This window comes from Pinus tabuliformis, chromosome 7, assembly GCF_031772625.1.
Source record: "Pinus tabuliformis cultivar Carrire ecotype Pingquan chromosome 7, CPIR1, whole genome shotgun sequence".
Taxonomy (NCBI): domain Eukaryota; kingdom Viridiplantae; phylum Streptophyta; class Pinopsida; order Pinales; family Pinaceae; genus Pinus; species Pinus tabuliformis.
This window is the reverse complement of record NC_142293.1, coordinates 891,996,498-892,012,314: the sequence shown is the minus strand read 5'-3', so window position 1 is coordinate 892,012,314 and position 15,817 is coordinate 891,996,498. Positions and strand designations below refer to the sequence as shown.

The 15,817-nt window shown below is 42.0% G+C and overlaps 1 protein-coding gene across 1 annotated transcript in view; it reads left to right on the top strand.

The window, feature by feature from the left end:
- The window catches only part of LOC149250469 (cathepsin B-like protease 3), a 124,575-nt gene extending 110,095 nt beyond the window's left edge, over positions 1 to 14,480 (top strand). Inside the window, exons 9-11 of the mRNA XM_089459104.1 lie at positions 13,574 to 13,687; positions 13,800 to 13,835; positions 14,110 to 14,480. Coding sequence (XP_089315230.1) covers positions 13,574 to 13,687; positions 13,800 to 13,835; positions 14,110 to 14,244 — 285 coding nt within the window. The 3' untranslated portion in view covers positions 14,245 to 14,480. The remainder of the gene's footprint in view (positions 1 to 13,573; positions 13,688 to 13,799; positions 13,836 to 14,109) is intronic.
- The last annotated feature ends 1,337 nt before the right edge of the window (positions 14,481 to 15,817 follow it).

The window sequence follows — 15,817 nt, the reverse complement described above, 5'->3', positions numbered from 1 at the left end:
AGTGTTTGGCCTTTGGGGCCTCACTGTTTCCAAAAACAATATCAACAAAAGTCAGTGCATCATATCCATAAAGGGCACGGAAAGGAGTCATACCAATAGACATGTGGTGCATAGTGTTGTAGCAGTACTCGCCCAGATGCAACCACTGAATCCACGTCCTCTGTTGACCTGTCACATAGTTCCTCAGGTACCCCTCCAACCATTGATTAACCCTCTGTTTGGCCATCGGTCTGAGGGTGATAACTGGTGCTAGGAGTGAGCTCCGTCCCAACCAACCTAAAGAGTTCATGCCAAAATCCACCCATGAATTTGTTGTCTTTGTCGCTCATTATGTTCTTGGGGAGCCCATGCAGCATGAAAACCTCCTGAAAGAACAACTCGACAACCTGTGCAGCCGTGTACCTAGTGGGGATGGTGAAGAAGTGGGCAAATTTGGTCAACCTATCGACCACTACATATATGCAAACCTTCCTCTGTACTGTGGGGAGCCCAGTGATGAAATCCATCGAAATACTTTCCCATTTCCCCTCCGAAATGGGAAGTGGCTGTAGTAGTCTTGTAGGGTGGGTCAGCTCCCCCTTGTTCCGCTGACAGGCCTCACACTCCCGTATGTGTTGCAGCACGTCCTCCTTGAGGCCCTTCCATGTGAATCTCTCTTGAACAACCATATAAGTCTTCCGGAACCCCTGGTGTCCAAACAATGGTGAATCATGAGCTGCCTGGAGTATCCTCTCCCTCAACTGCGAGTTGGGCACTAAGTAAATGCGCCCCTTGTAATAGATGACCTCATCCATCACACGGTAATGCTCATCTGCATGTGTCCCCTCCAATACCTCGCATGCCCTCCTGTCCTTGGAGTACTCCACCAACAACTGAGCCCTCCAATCCTGGCAGATGCTCATGAGAGATAACCCAGTTGGTCTCCGAGATAGAGCATCGGCCACCACATTGTGCTTCCCCCGCACATACTCGATGTTGAAATCATAGGCCTGCACCTTGCTAACCCATCTCTATTGCCTGTCGTTGAGGCTCTGCTGCCCCATGAAATGTCGAAGACTGTTGTGATCAGTCTTCACTCTGAACCTGTTACCCACCAAGGACTGGCGGAACTTGGCCAATGCATGCATAATGGTCAGCATCTCCTTGTCATATATGGAATATGACAGCTCATGCGGTAGGAGCTTTCGACTCTCGAAAGCTATGGGATGCCCCTCCTGTGACAATACTACTCCAACTCCTACCTCGGATGCATCACACTCCACCGTGAATGGCTGGGAAAAGTCCGAAAGTGCCAATACAGGGCAAATGCTCATCACCTCCTTGAGGTGATCAAAGCCAACCTGTGCTCCATTAGTCCATGCGAAGGCCCCCTTCTTGGTCAAGTCGGTCAAAGGTACTGCCAACTACGAGAACCCTTTGACAAACTTCCTGTAATAGGTGCAAATTCCCAAGAAGCCCCTCAGCGTAGTCACGTCTCGAGGTACTGGCCAATCCCGGATGGCCCGAATCTTCTCCTCGTGAACTTTCACCCCATCTGCTCCAATGATATGCCCTAGGTAGAGCATCTCTGTCAACCCAAACTCGCACTTGGAGAGCTTGGCATAAAATTGTTGCTCCTCCAAAATGCGCAATACCTCCTCCAAGTGTTGGAGGTGCTCCTCCCACGTCCGGCTATAGATCAGGATGTCATCGAAGAACACTAGCACGAACCTCCTCAGTTGTCCCCGGAAAACATGGTTCATGCAAGACTGGAATGTGGCTGGAGTGTTGGTCAACCCAAACGGCATGAACAGAAACTCAAAGTGCCCATAGTGGCACCGAAAAGCTGTCTTCGGGATGTCCTGATCTGGTGGTACCCTAAACGCAAATCGATCTTAGAGAAGTACTTGGCTCCTCTAAGCTCATCCATCAGCTTGTCAATGCGGGGAATAGGTTATCGGTTCTTTAGAGTCTTCCGGTTGAAGGCCCAGTAGTCAATACACATCCAAAGGGTTCCATCCTTTTTCTTCACCAACACTACTGAAGAAGCGAAAGGATTGGAACTTGGCCTAATATGGCCCAATGCAAGCAGCTCTTGGATGGCCTTCAATATCTCATCCTTATAGGTTTTGGGATGCCTGTAAGGAGTAGTGATCACTGCCTGTACTCTCGACTCTAGCTCAATGGTGTGCTCAAATCCTCTATTTGGTGGCTGCCCTAGTGGAATGTCCCCGAACACTACTGCATACCTGTCCAGTAAAGCCTGTATGTCTGCGCCTGTCGCCCAACCTCTGAGATCCTCAACTCAACTGCCCATGCAATGTCCCCATGTCGTAGATCTGCCTCCATCCTATGGGTCGAACCTGTCTGAGGTGGATAAGACTGCATGCCCCTCAAGGCTACCAGTTTGCCATCTGGCCCAATGAACTACATCTCTGGTTTCCTCCAATCCATCGTGACTCGCCTAAGGGAATGCGGCCATTGGACACCCATCACCACGTTGGTGTCTGACACCCATCATCGAGTAGTTCCCCATAACTACTGTCAAGGAGGGCACATATCTGGTGCACTGGATGGTACGATCACTTGGCACTAGGACTGAGAAACCCTCAAACTCTGCTGTGGTGAGGCCCCTCCTCTGGACCAGTTGTGCATCTATGAAATTGTGGGTAGCCCCACTGTCCACCGGCACTGACACCCTTTATCCCTGTATAGTGCCTCTGATCCTCAGTGTCAAAAACTTAGGAATCCCGCATAAAGAAGCAAGGACTCCTTCTGCTAGGGCAAGAGATGCCCCTCCTTGTGGAGGAGGTGGTGGTGGCGCTCTGTCTGTCAGACTCTCTCCATCTGTCCTACCACAATCCTGCTCCACCTCATCCTCCTGGTCATTGTTAGAAAATACCTCAATGTAATGTGCTCTACCTGCAGTGCACCTATGGCTAGGTGCCCAGGGCTCTCTGCATGTGAAGCACAACTTCATCCTCTGAAGGTCCTTCTGTGTCTCCTCATCTAACTGCCCCCTCCCCTGTGTGGTCCTCTGCAGTGGGGGTCTAGTCTCATGCCCCTTTTGTGGGAAAGGGGTCCGTGTAGGAAATGGTGCTCTAGTCTTGGGGATGCCCCCCTGTAGATCTCTGGCACACAAGACTGCTTCCTGTAGCGTGGAGGGTCTGCGTGACTTCACCAGTCCATGTAGGGGCTCAAACAAGCCCTCAATGAAGGTATATACCCTCTTTGCCTCAGATAGATATAGGACCATCACTAACACGCAGAAAATCTGAAAAGTACTGCTTTGGGTTACCTGTTTGGTGCAGTTGTGTCAACTCTCTGAAATAAGCCTCCGAATCCCTCTGATCAAATCACTCCACCACCCTCCGGGTGAAGTCCTCATAAGAAGCTATTTGGGCATGCCCTAAGGTGGTCAAGCCATGAAACCACCAATCATGGGCTTCCCCCTCCAGGTGCAACGTGGCCATCTTAATGGCTTCCTGCTCTGTCATCCAGTTGAGTTGAAAGTATGTGTCCATCTTTTCAACCCAAGCCCTGGCCGTGCACTTGGAAGTGCCATCAAAAGTAGGGAAATACATCCTCCCTGTGGTTCTCTACAGCTCATAGTTCTAGGTCCCTTGTCCTCCATACCCCTTGTTCTTCTCACTCTGCTTGAGCTTGCAGTAATATCTGAAGAAGAGGGCTTCTTTGAAGTCTTCATCCATATTCTGCCACTCTCTGAAGTAATCCCCCATCTGAGGAGGGTATTCCTCCCTTGCAAGCTCGATTTGTGCCACTGGCACGAAAGAAGGTAGTGTAGCCCGAGTTGGCACACTGACTGAACGGCGTTGCACTGCTGGTGAGGGGTGATTGAAAGGCTAAGAGGCCCCAAAAGTTTCTCCACAAAGAAACCCTCTAGGCGTGGTCCTTTCTTTGTTTTGTGACTTGATCTCCTCCAACATGTCTTTTTGCCCCTTGGCTAAGTCACTCAAGGCCCTCAAGAGGCTGTCGAAAGCCATCTCCTCCCTACTCTTGGGCTCTGTCATTTCCTCCTCTCCGGCCACTGCTTTCCCTTTGTCCTCCGTGTCTGGAGTAATTTCTAACTCCCTTTCTCTGCTCCTGTACCTCTGCCTATGGTAGGTGATGTTCTGCTGGTCCCCTTCTCTCATAGCAAACAATCCCCACAGCTGAGCCAAGAACTAGGCTCTGATACCACTGTAATGTTCCTAAGTAGGAATGTAAGTGATATTAAGCAAATATACTATGCAACAACATATAAAAATAAAACACACATCAAACATTCATGAAAATGCTGCCAATAAGGAACTGTTGAGTCATATTATTAAAAATTTGTAGGCTAGATACAATATAAAATGGAATGGTGCACCTGGGCTTGTCCCAATGAACAAGCAAGACCAACCCCAGGTGGGAAAATAACTGAGTTGAAGGCTGGCCAGCTGCTGCACCACTTTGCACTGTGCTGTCCCAGTAAACTGCTGCCTTGCTGAACTTCGACTAGCTGGAAGGTACTCAAAAACTGCCCAGAAAATTGTGTGCTTTTAACCCCGGACTCCTTGGAAAAAACCCAGAAGGGAATTTAGCTGGTTTTGACTTTCAATTTTCGACCCCCTTGGAGCCTCTCGCTAGCTTCGATTGCCAATTTCGACTTGCAGGAAACAACCCACAAATCCCCCTACAAACATACCTGTGCTATCCAACTCCTAGCTCCCCGGATGGCTCTTGGTCGAGGTCAACTACTCCCCAAGTCCCCACGAATTGTTGTTGGATGGCCTTTGCAAGTCCCTCTGTCCAGAAATTCGACTGACTGATGCGTTGTTCTAGCTGGCTGCAAACTCCAGCGAAAATGCCTTCACTGTGTTGCCTCCTCAGCTCCCGGATCTCCCAGCAAGCAATGAACCTCCTTACTAACCTCCAACTCCTCATGCGTGTTTTTTCGCTACCCAAGAATATGCAGTTCCCTCTCTGCGCTGATGGCTGAAGTGTGTTGCTGTCCCTGACTCCTTGAAACTCCTGTAGAACAGCCTCCCTAGGGCGGGCACAGATGGTCCCCCGAAGTAGAGGTTGAATCTCCTGCGTGAGAGATTTGTGGCCAAACAACCAGTAGACTTGCTAAGCAACAAAGTGTACAAGTGAATGTTTGTTTGCAAATGTAGAAGATGCTCGAAAATTAGAGCTGATCCTCCTTTTATTACCTCGGGCCTCCTTAGCCTCATGTGGGCCCATCCATCCACCTATTCGATTTCCCTCCAAGCACATCGAATGGCCAAGTTCGAATTCCCCATGTGGGTGGTCCCCACATTCCCCTAGCTGCTAAATAAAGTCGAATTTGCCGCATAGTTCCTAAGTCTAAGTGTGGGGTCCTCCTCCTAGGTCAAAATTGTGCCAAAAATGTGTAGCTGCACCTTGTGACTAATGTTTTTGAGAAGGGACATGACACTCTCAAAAGATCCACTTAAGATTGCTCAAAACTGCTTCAAAGATCTGACTTTAGTCTTACAGCAAGATGATGACAGCAAGAAATTTCTTGGCTTGAGGAGCAAAATGCAATAGATGATAAGAATGCCAGGTCTTTGCTGCGAGAGAAATCCAATGACAAAGAGTCCTGTAAAACAATGAAATTAAAACTAGATAGTAATATGACCAAGGATATTTGCAAGTACACCAATTTTAGAAGCCCCCAATTTCCCATAGAATGCCAAATGAGACGATGAAGCTCAATAATTTGCAATCAACATGACAATAACCAACAGCAGCATAAATTACTAGCTATCAATGAGTTAACTTCATATCTTAATGAAACAAGTGATAACTAGATTAGATTTTGCAACATTGCCCAAATGCCTTTAGATGACCCTTAAACAATAGGCGCATAGAAATATTATTCAGTGAAAACTCAAGATTTAGATGGCAATTGAGATTGCAACGAAAAACTGAAAAAAGGATTACCACTTAGATTAACTAATTTGCATCCAAGTGAAACAAGACTAGGTAGCAATTTAGGTTATGAAGTATGGCTAGGCTGCTTCAGTTAAATGTTTAATTTGCTCCAGATTACAAGATTTTCTGAAAGATAGAAAAATTAAGTACTGTCATAAATTTGTTCACTTGTGTAGAATGCTCTTTGCAAGATAATGAGATCAGTACAAATAAAAATAAGCTCCCTGCAGCTTATCAGTCCACTAAAGCTCACGATCCAAAAAGCACTTAAGCCCTTTGGCAATCAATGTGTGATTAATTCTTGAGTATTTTGGACTTGCTATTATGATTTTAATTGTGATTAGGCTCCGTAATAGTGTGCTTTAGATCTGGTTGCTCATGACAATACAAAGGGCTAGCACTCTGTTTAATTGCAACCACAGAGGATTAGTACTGAAATGAAATGCAAAAGAGCTACTGGAAAGTGAGATCAGATTATGCAAGTCAAGCCCAGCCAAGCATTTAACAAGGTTAACCACCAAAGGATGCAAGGAACAAAAGAAAATATGAAATCTGATGCTAGACACATTCAAAAGATACCACTGCTGTGTTAGATCAGTCAACTGTATCTTGAGATCAGACCTCTGCAACAAAGATATCAGCCTTCAAACAACATGAAATGATCACCCAAAACACTTGCAACTATTATGTGAATTTTAAGAGTGTTTTATGCTTATTATTAGGTTTAAATATTATGATTAGGGTCTGTTATTAAATGTGCTTCAGATATGAAGTAATGTAGCAGTCTGCAAAAAGTGAGAAATGGAAGAGGGTTGGAGCTCAAAGCCCTGCGGCCTTCCTTCAAAGGCTAATATACCAATGCAACACCTTTGGTGCTTAGATCACAAACAGACAATGAAACCCTTCCTCAAAGGCATGCTACACCTGCAAATCAAAAGAAAGTTAGCCCTATACCAATGTGCAGCAGTGATCAAACCCTCAAATGTTTTGCAGCCAAGAAAAAGAAGGCCTTCTAGGCCTGCAGCTATAGCGATTAGACCAAGTAGGGTCTACAGTCAAGGAAATCTTGCCCGAAATTCGTAGCAACTACTCAAACAAAGGCTGCAATTAGACCTTAACCCAAGAAAATTATCTCACAAGCCTGTAACAATGATTCAGAATCAGAAATTTGATTGAGGAAACAACACATTGATTGTGGAAATCACTTGCAAAATTTGTATACCAAAACTCTGATTATGCAAATGAAAATAGCTTCTTAGGGCTTGTAGCTTGCTTAGGATAGCAATCAAGATGTCAATTCTGAAATAGTCTTATTGCAGGCCCTAACCAGCGATGAAATCTTCTCAAGCAATGAAATTCAGACCTGCAAACAAGTGACAAAACCCCTATGATTGATGGATCTAAACCTGGAAAAGCTCCCAAAACTAGTCTTTAGTCAAAAGCAACGAGAAAAGGGCCACACAGGTCTGCAGTGGAGAAAGTAATCCTGGCCCCTTAGGCCTGTGGCCAAGTCTCCAATGCTTGAATCTTTTGCAGCTGCCCCAGAAATGGCAAGACAAGCTTGCGGCTGCCAGAAAATGGCCTTTGAAACCAGATCTCGGCCCTCCAAAATTTTCAGTGAGCCTGCAAGAGAACTAAATTAGATTTATGCCCAGAATATGATGAAAAGGCCACAAAAGATTGCTTACAAATTTTTAAATGATAAACCCTTAAAAAAAAATCAGATTTGCAGTGAAATAGCCTTTTTAGGTTTAGCGGCCACCTTCAAAAACTTGAGCGTTGAAGGTTAGAAGGCTTAATATGGTGGATCTAGGCCTTGTAAGGCTAGATCTGGCCCTAAAGCAGCTGCGGCCCAGAAGGAAAACCTAAGATTGCTAGACAGCTAGCCAAGAGGTGACAATATGAACCCAAAACCCTAGCCATCTAGGCTAGGTAAGGGCTGAAAGCCCAAAAATTTGATTCCTCTCTTCAGGTCTGCAACAAATCAAATGAAACCCCAGATTCTGGACAGGTGCTGAGAAAGTGACCTCTTTGTTGACAGCCACGGCATCGAAATGCCGTATTTTCATAATCTAGTGGCTGATTCCACTATGTATTGTTATGGATCAGATTAATGCTGTCAGGCAATCCTTGACTAAGATCAACCTCGACACATATTCTGGCGAAAGTGAAAATGCCTTTTGATACTCTTTCTGCATCTGTCTTGAGATATTTGCCTAATGCATTCCCCATTCCTTCTAATACTTTGGGATGCCAGAAATGTAATGGGAGATTGTGTAACCTGACCCAAATAGGTATTTTTGATACCACCATGGTATTGGTATCAAATCCTGGGAACCAAGGGACCATGAAAAGTCCTACATTGCCCCAGAACCATGGTCCCTCATTGAGTGCATATTCCTTGTCTTTCACTGTGTCGAATTTGACAATAAAAAACCCTTTAGAGCACAGATGGATATCACAATTTGTAGTCCATGTGGAATAGATCCATTGATGTAATGCATCTGATTTGGGCCAGAAACCATTGAATCTTCATATGACAGCCTTAGTATAGAAATCTGCACAAAGCTCATTTACCTCAGGCAGAGAGACTGACAAGGCTGGGATCTGTGATTTTTGCTCCACTATGTAAGGTCCAGGTAGTTCTGGTGGTGGTGCTGGCTTCTCCCTTCCCTTTGACAACATCTTTGAAAGAAGCCTTGCCCTTTGAGCTAGATCCAGAACATCCTCCTCTCAATCTCAAATTTAGATTGATGGTTGAATCTGTGACAATTCCATAGTCTTGTATAGTGTAATTATCCTGCATAATTTTCCCTGCATATAGCAAGCTTTGAATACTTGCCACAATACCTGTATGAGCTTGGATTTCATACTTTAGTTCCTCTATCGTCCTCCCCTTCCAGATTCACGTGCAGACAGTCCTTCCTTGCAAATTTTTAATGAAGATTTGTATCAGATCCGGGTCTGTGGGGGGTAAATCTGGCCTTGACAGTGCTAGATCTGCTAAATGGGGTGCTAGATCTAATATATCTGGGCAGTGTGATTCTATTTCCTTTACTTGATGCAGCCTTGCTGGGTCGTCATGACCAAATCTTTTAGATTTATATGGGTGCCCTACCCCCTTCTTGTCTTCAACCTGTGAGGAGAGCGGTGGAGTTTCCTCGTCGCCAAATCTTGAAACCCTTCTGGGAAAAAAGTCCAGATGTATGCCTATCACCAGGTCCAGCCCATACAGGTGCAGATCCGCTTGTTAGAGGGGCAAAAATGTTAATATACTGTGAGCTGCTTCTGAAATTGTGCCTAATAATACGTAGGACGCTAGATCTAATCGATACGTGGCCAGATTTGCTTGCAGTAAGGGAACTACGGTGGTATTTGTGGCGAATCTAGGCACTGCTGCATTGTAGACAGCTCCAGCAAGAGAGACATTGCAGGTTATCTATCGTGAGAGAGAGCAGGGTATGCTAAATTGTTCTCTGCAGACCCAAATAGAAGCGTTTGCTATTACCACCGCTCCCTGTTGCTGTTGCTGCAGATCAGGTTCCACCTTCTGCGCCTTCTTCCCTCCCGCTACCAGCTCACTCCTGCAAGAAAACCCCCAACGCTTCTCCAGCTTAATCACTTGCAGAATGTGACCATGACCACGAGACAGAACCCTGAGATCTGGATCCGCCATTTGCTCCGTCTCCATCTGAGGACATTGTCCATTCCTGTAGCCAAGGAAACCCCTGGAGCTGCGACACATTGTTCGCAGTGTTGGAAGCCCATAGGCTACATTGCCATAACCAAACCGGTGTAGAGTTGGAGGTGCGAAAAACCTTAGTTCCTGTAGCATGTTGCAGACGGGTTCCATGCCTTCGCTCCCGCTCCAAATCGCTCTCCCAGAATTTTGTAAGTTATCAGATAGAAAATGTTGTATAGGTGATTATAGACAATGCTTCTAGCTATGTTGCAACTAGAAGGTTGTTGGAAAAAGAACCCACCATTTGGTGGACAGTGGACTCCATATGTAGCCCATTTTTGGCCTCATGCTTGAGGATATTTGTAGAATTAAGTGGGCGAAGATGTGTGTGGAAGAAGAAAAATCTAAAACCAAGTACATCTAGAACCACGCATGGGTTTTGAACCTTATGAGGAAAAACAATTGGGTTAGAGAGATTGTTCAATCAATCACTACATGATTTTCAACAAACTGTCTTTTGTTGCAAGCCCTTGTTTAGCAAAAAGCCAACTTGTGATGAATGGAATGCATTTTAGTGGAGCAAAAGGGCTGAAGGGAAATAGGTAGTTGACAAAATATTTGATTTTTTTTTTTTTGGAAAAAAGCAAAAGGGATAGTGTTATTCGATTAGCCCCTTGTGAGAGTGTTGCAGATGGTGGATGGTGATAAACCTACCATGGGTTTTGTTTGTGAGGCCATGGATCAAGCCAAAGAGGCAATAAAGACAAGAGATGGGGATAAAAGACATAAATAACTTCCTCTATGGAGAATCATTGATGAAAAATGTTGGCATTATGATGCATGTGTTGTACTTGATGGCAAACAACTCATAGAAGATCAACTCACTTATATATATCTAGATGAATCTACGGAAGAGATATCAGATGACAATTCTCAGTATGACAAGTCCAAAGGGGGAGATTGTTGGCATTATGAGACAAGTGTTGTCCTTGATGGCAAATCACACAAATGATAAATTATAGTGCAACAAAGTTTCCTTCATGTAGAGAAAAGTTCACGCACTTTTATGCAGAGAAAAGTTTATTCCATGTAGAGAAAAGTAAAAGTGACATTCTCCTTAATTTTCATTTTCATCCTTTTACTTAAATTTTTAACATTACCATGAAATGACTCAGGATGTTTGAGAGTGGTTCCAGCCTCATTGGATTTCATATGGAGAAAGTAGAATTTTAGATTTCATTTAAAATCCAGCAGACTTATCAGTTTTTCAGGATTTCAGGATTGGGAGATTGTAATGTTTCCAGGTGACACCACCTGCTCGGGCTACCCCTGCCACCAGTAGAGGACGTGGTCTACCTCCTATAGCTCCTACTTCTAGTTCTTCAGCTTCTAGAGCACATCAGACTCCACTACCATCTCCACCAGCACAGGCACCAACATCCTACATCTAGAGGGAAAGGGAAAGCTGTGGCATTTTCTCGCAAGAGGGGCAAAGGAAATCAATAGGATTAGACCTCATTTTATTGTATATGACATTATGACATGATGAGATACATTATCATATTTTTTGTTGATATTTTGAGGCTGAGTTGGGACTCAGGACTTACTATTCAGGACATGATTCAATGTGATGTGTGATTTTAGCGCTAGAAATGATATTAAACATCTTATATATTAGTTTTTTTATCATATTTATGTGTCAATGTATTTATTTTATGTTGTAGATGGTTTAGATATTAAAAAAATTGAAAAAAAATGAAAAAAAATGAATATTTTTGTACCAAACGCTTTTTTCCCGCTTTTTTCCGCTTTTTTCCCGCTTTTTCCGATTTTTTCCGCTTCATTCCCGGCGCCGATTTAATCCCGCTCGCACTTTTCACAACATTGACTTGGACCCATTTCAACAGCGATAGGTTTCACTATCTTCAAGGCCATGGGAATCAAGCCACAATCCCATTGTAGAGTCTACTCATTCTAAGGATGAGGAGGATGATGATTCTAATGATTCTACCTAATAGTAGTTACTAGTCATTAGTAAAATGCTTATTTTTGGACTCTAGAGGCCATTCAGAGGCTGTTTGCTGATGTATTTTGGTTCAACGATGTATTGCAGTAAGTGCTATTTTGGTTATATGCATTTTTGCTATATAAATGAGAAACTTTGCATATTTGTGTAAAAATGGTTTGGATTCATATGGATGCAAATGAATAGATATCTGTTCTTTTCGAAAATTTAAATATTTTATGTACTTTTTAGTTGACTGATTTTTTGGTCTGGTTTTTTCCGGTTCCAGTCCAGTTCACATTTTTGGGGTTGACTGGTTCAATCACCAGTCTGGTTCCCATAACATTGACAAAGTCTATGGAAACTCCATAGTGAGTTCATCTTTCTTTGCTTTTGAGTTGCATACATGAGAATGAAAGAACAAGGCATAGTCCTCACCTTCTAGCTGGGTTTTCCCATTTTGGGTTCCTAGGGTATATCTTGTGTTTATTGTGTGGATGGTATGGTGTTTATTGTTTGGCTCCTTTTATTGCATTCTTAGTTTAAACTTTATTTCAGTAAAATCTTAAGTCGTAATAATAAATAAACACTACATAATAGAGATATTTTGCAGAAATTTATAAGAGCTATTTTGCTGAACTGTTTGAGTGGAATGTCCCTTCAGAGGCTGTTTGCTGATGTATTTTGGTTCAACGATGTATTGCACTAAGTGCTATTTTGGATATATGCATTTTTGCTATATAAATGAGAAACTTTGCATATTTGTGTAAAAATGGTTTGGATTCATATGGATGCAAATGAATAGATATCTGTTCTTTTCGAAAATTTAAATATTTTATGTACTTTTTAGTTGACTGATTTTTTGGTCTGGTTTTTTCCGGTTCCAGTCCAGTTCACATTTTTGGGGTTGACTGGTTCAATCACCAGTCTGGTTCCCATAACATTGACAAAGTCTATGGAAACTCCATAGTGAGTTCATCTTTCTTTGCTTTTGGATTGCATACATGAGAATGAAAGAACAAGGCATAGTCCTCACCTTCTAGCTGGGTTTTCCCATATTGGGTTCCTAGGGTATATCTTGTGTTTATTGTGTGGATGGTATGGTGTTTATTGTTTGGCTCCTTTTATTGCATTCTTAGTTTAAACTTTATTTCAGTAAAATCTTAAGTCGTAATAATAAATAAACACTACATAATAGAGATATTTTGCAGAAATTTATAAGAGCTATTTTGCTGAACTGTTTGAGTGGAATGTCCATGACAATTTGCTTTTAACATCCAGGTGTATTTAGGGAGGATGGGAGAAGGATTCAGTAAAATAAGTCTTCAGCTAAAGTATCTATTTTAGATGATTTCTAGCCATAGGATTTCTATCATTAGTTGTATACATTTTTGGGTGGTAAATTTAGTCTTAGAGCACAAATCTCGTTTCTATTGACTGAGGACCTTTGCTATAGACATTGCTATTTTGTGCCAAACTTTATTTTCTTGCAGACATTTTGCATGTCTCTTGTTGCATGGCTTTTATGTTATGGTTAAATGTGTTCTTTGTTTAAGTATACATTGGAGTGCAAATCCTTGGGTTGTTGTCCTCGCATGCTATGGCACTTTAATATGAATATTCATTATTTCAGCAAGTTTTTAATGGCTGTGGTGTTGTCTTTGTAATATAGTTGGGTGGTCTGTGTTTGACAATAAATATACGTCATATCATGTTATCTCAAGCACATTCAATAATGCTGCATCGATCATATTACTTGTTTCCTATCGCAACAAAATATTTAAGTGTCAAGTGAATACTTTTGCAGTGCTATACAGATGATTTCGCTTAACAATCCTTTTTTTGCTAGTAATTGTTGATATGTTTCTCTCACCTTTCTAGGATGTATTGTTTTGTCCATATATCTTTTAAAAAATGTAGTATGCTCGAAAACTTACAAACTAGTGGACTGGCAACGTCCTCAGGACTTTGCCCATTATGAAACTGGTGTGTACAAGCATGTCCAGGGTCGTTATTTAGGAGGACATGCTGTCAAGCTGATTGGGTGGGGCACGACAGATGATGGAATTGATTATTGGGTACGCAAGCCATTTCTATATCAATTGGAACTTGTAGCCGTTTATTGTTAATAGGATTTCTATGATGGCTAAATTTCTGTGTATAGTCTTATGTGAACTTTGAATTTTGCAGCTGATAGCAAATTCTTGGAATAATGCTTGGGGTGAGGTAAGTTCTTCATGGTTGTCATAGTTTTTAAAGCATTCAGATTTTCCTAAATAAAAAGCATTAACATACAGGTATTCTAACTGAAGGCAATCAAAAGGATCAAATAAAGTTCTGTCTCTCTCATTCGCTGGATATATGTATATATATGTGCTTCATTCTTAGGTGTTGTAGCAACTGACCATATTAGTTAGTGCCAACAGTTATGTTGTAAACTCCTTATGACATTTCTAGGACTGTGGCTTAACAAATAGAATTCATTCATGAGTCTTGACAGGGAGGTTTTTTCAAGATTGCAAGGGGCGTTAATGAATGTGGGATTGAAAGGGATCCAGTCGCAGGGATGCCAACTGCTAAAAATTTGATTCAGGACCCAACAGATCAAATTGGTGCAAGTCATCAGTCTTGGTGATTTTTTCACATTATCCTACACTAAGGATATTTATTGATATGAGATACTTGTAACAAGCATTTAGCTATGCTTACACAGCTGGCTTATTGTCCTTATTCATATTCAGAAATCAACACTGCTTGCTTATTGTTGTCAAACCTCGGTTTCTATGGTTGTCTTTGATTTTGGTTTGCACAATCCCTATAATTTCACCTATACTAGGGTATTCTGCTTGTGCTTAAGTTATTTTTACAGCATATTTGTGGGGTGTTCTAGATGTTTCTACTTTAAATTGCTCTTATGTTTCACTTTCTCCTAATTTTCTATGCCTGGAAGTATTAACATCCACTGGATAATTCTTTGTGACAGATCGTCATTTATTTTTTATTTCATTATTTATAAACATCCATATTGTTGTCCTTCCTTAATCAGGTGTTTTTCCATAGTTATAATAAATCCTCAATGATCTATTGTTTATATCTTCAAGTGGGGGTTTTCTTTGCAAAATAAGTTGGTTTTAGTTGAAATGTACTTGTTGGTTGCATAGAGGAGGTCATTCATTTCATCTTCACATTGCCCCAAATCAGTTTAATATAAGGATTTCTTGGTATGTGAAATCAGGTTGCTTTCACCTTGGTTAAGATATTTGAAAAACAGCTTCTCAACTTCTCAGTTAGTAGTTGTTGATCACTTCCAATGAAAATTCTTTTGTCATTTATTATTGAGCATTTATTGATCAGTTCAGTAACCAGTTATGTGTTGTTATCTGAGAGCTTAATCCAACAGTAAATTCTATGCCTCTAGTGACTGCCAGAATAGGCCTTGTGATAGGCTCTAGATATTTTAAAGAAATTTATCACTCGATTGTATACTTGCTTTTACTTATTGCATCAAAGTTTCCTTTTAGTGTTTCTCTCTAATAAATGAATTAGATAATCAATTTCTGGCATCTTCACTGTTTAAATTTTGGGTGAAACATACATTCTATAGACAAAATGTAGGCTTCCTTGAGAAAAAGAACAGGGGTGGGTGTATTTAGTATGAACTAACGATTAGCTAGTAATTATCACTAGATTAGCCTAATCCTTTTTCCATCATGTTGTAGCACAGAGATTTTTCAAGTTTACAGTTTGCTACGGTTTCAAATTTCAGCTAGTACAGGTGGAAATTTGACTTTTTATCAAATACATTTCAAAATTTGAATAATCTACCCGTTTTACAGCTTCGGTAAATATCCAGCAGCTTAGATTGGCGGATCATAAGCTATCGGAGATTGACAGTTCGTGTTCATTTTGGGATCCCCCAGCATGCTTGAAACTTAACTGGGGGTTGGGCCGTGGTCTGAAATGATGTCATGGCAGAAAACCACGGATGACACGTGGTGAACAATGAAGCTATTCGCACCCCCCCACCCTTTTTTCAAAACTCTACCGACCCCCCTGAAATGGTTTGTGGTATTAAGCCAGTGGAATGTGATATAGGATTGGTGGGGTCAAGCGCTACAGGTGGAACTGACATCAGCTGACTGAGCATCCAGATGGCAGCCAGCTATCATGCTTACGTGTAACCCACGTTAGCACAAATTTGAAAAATA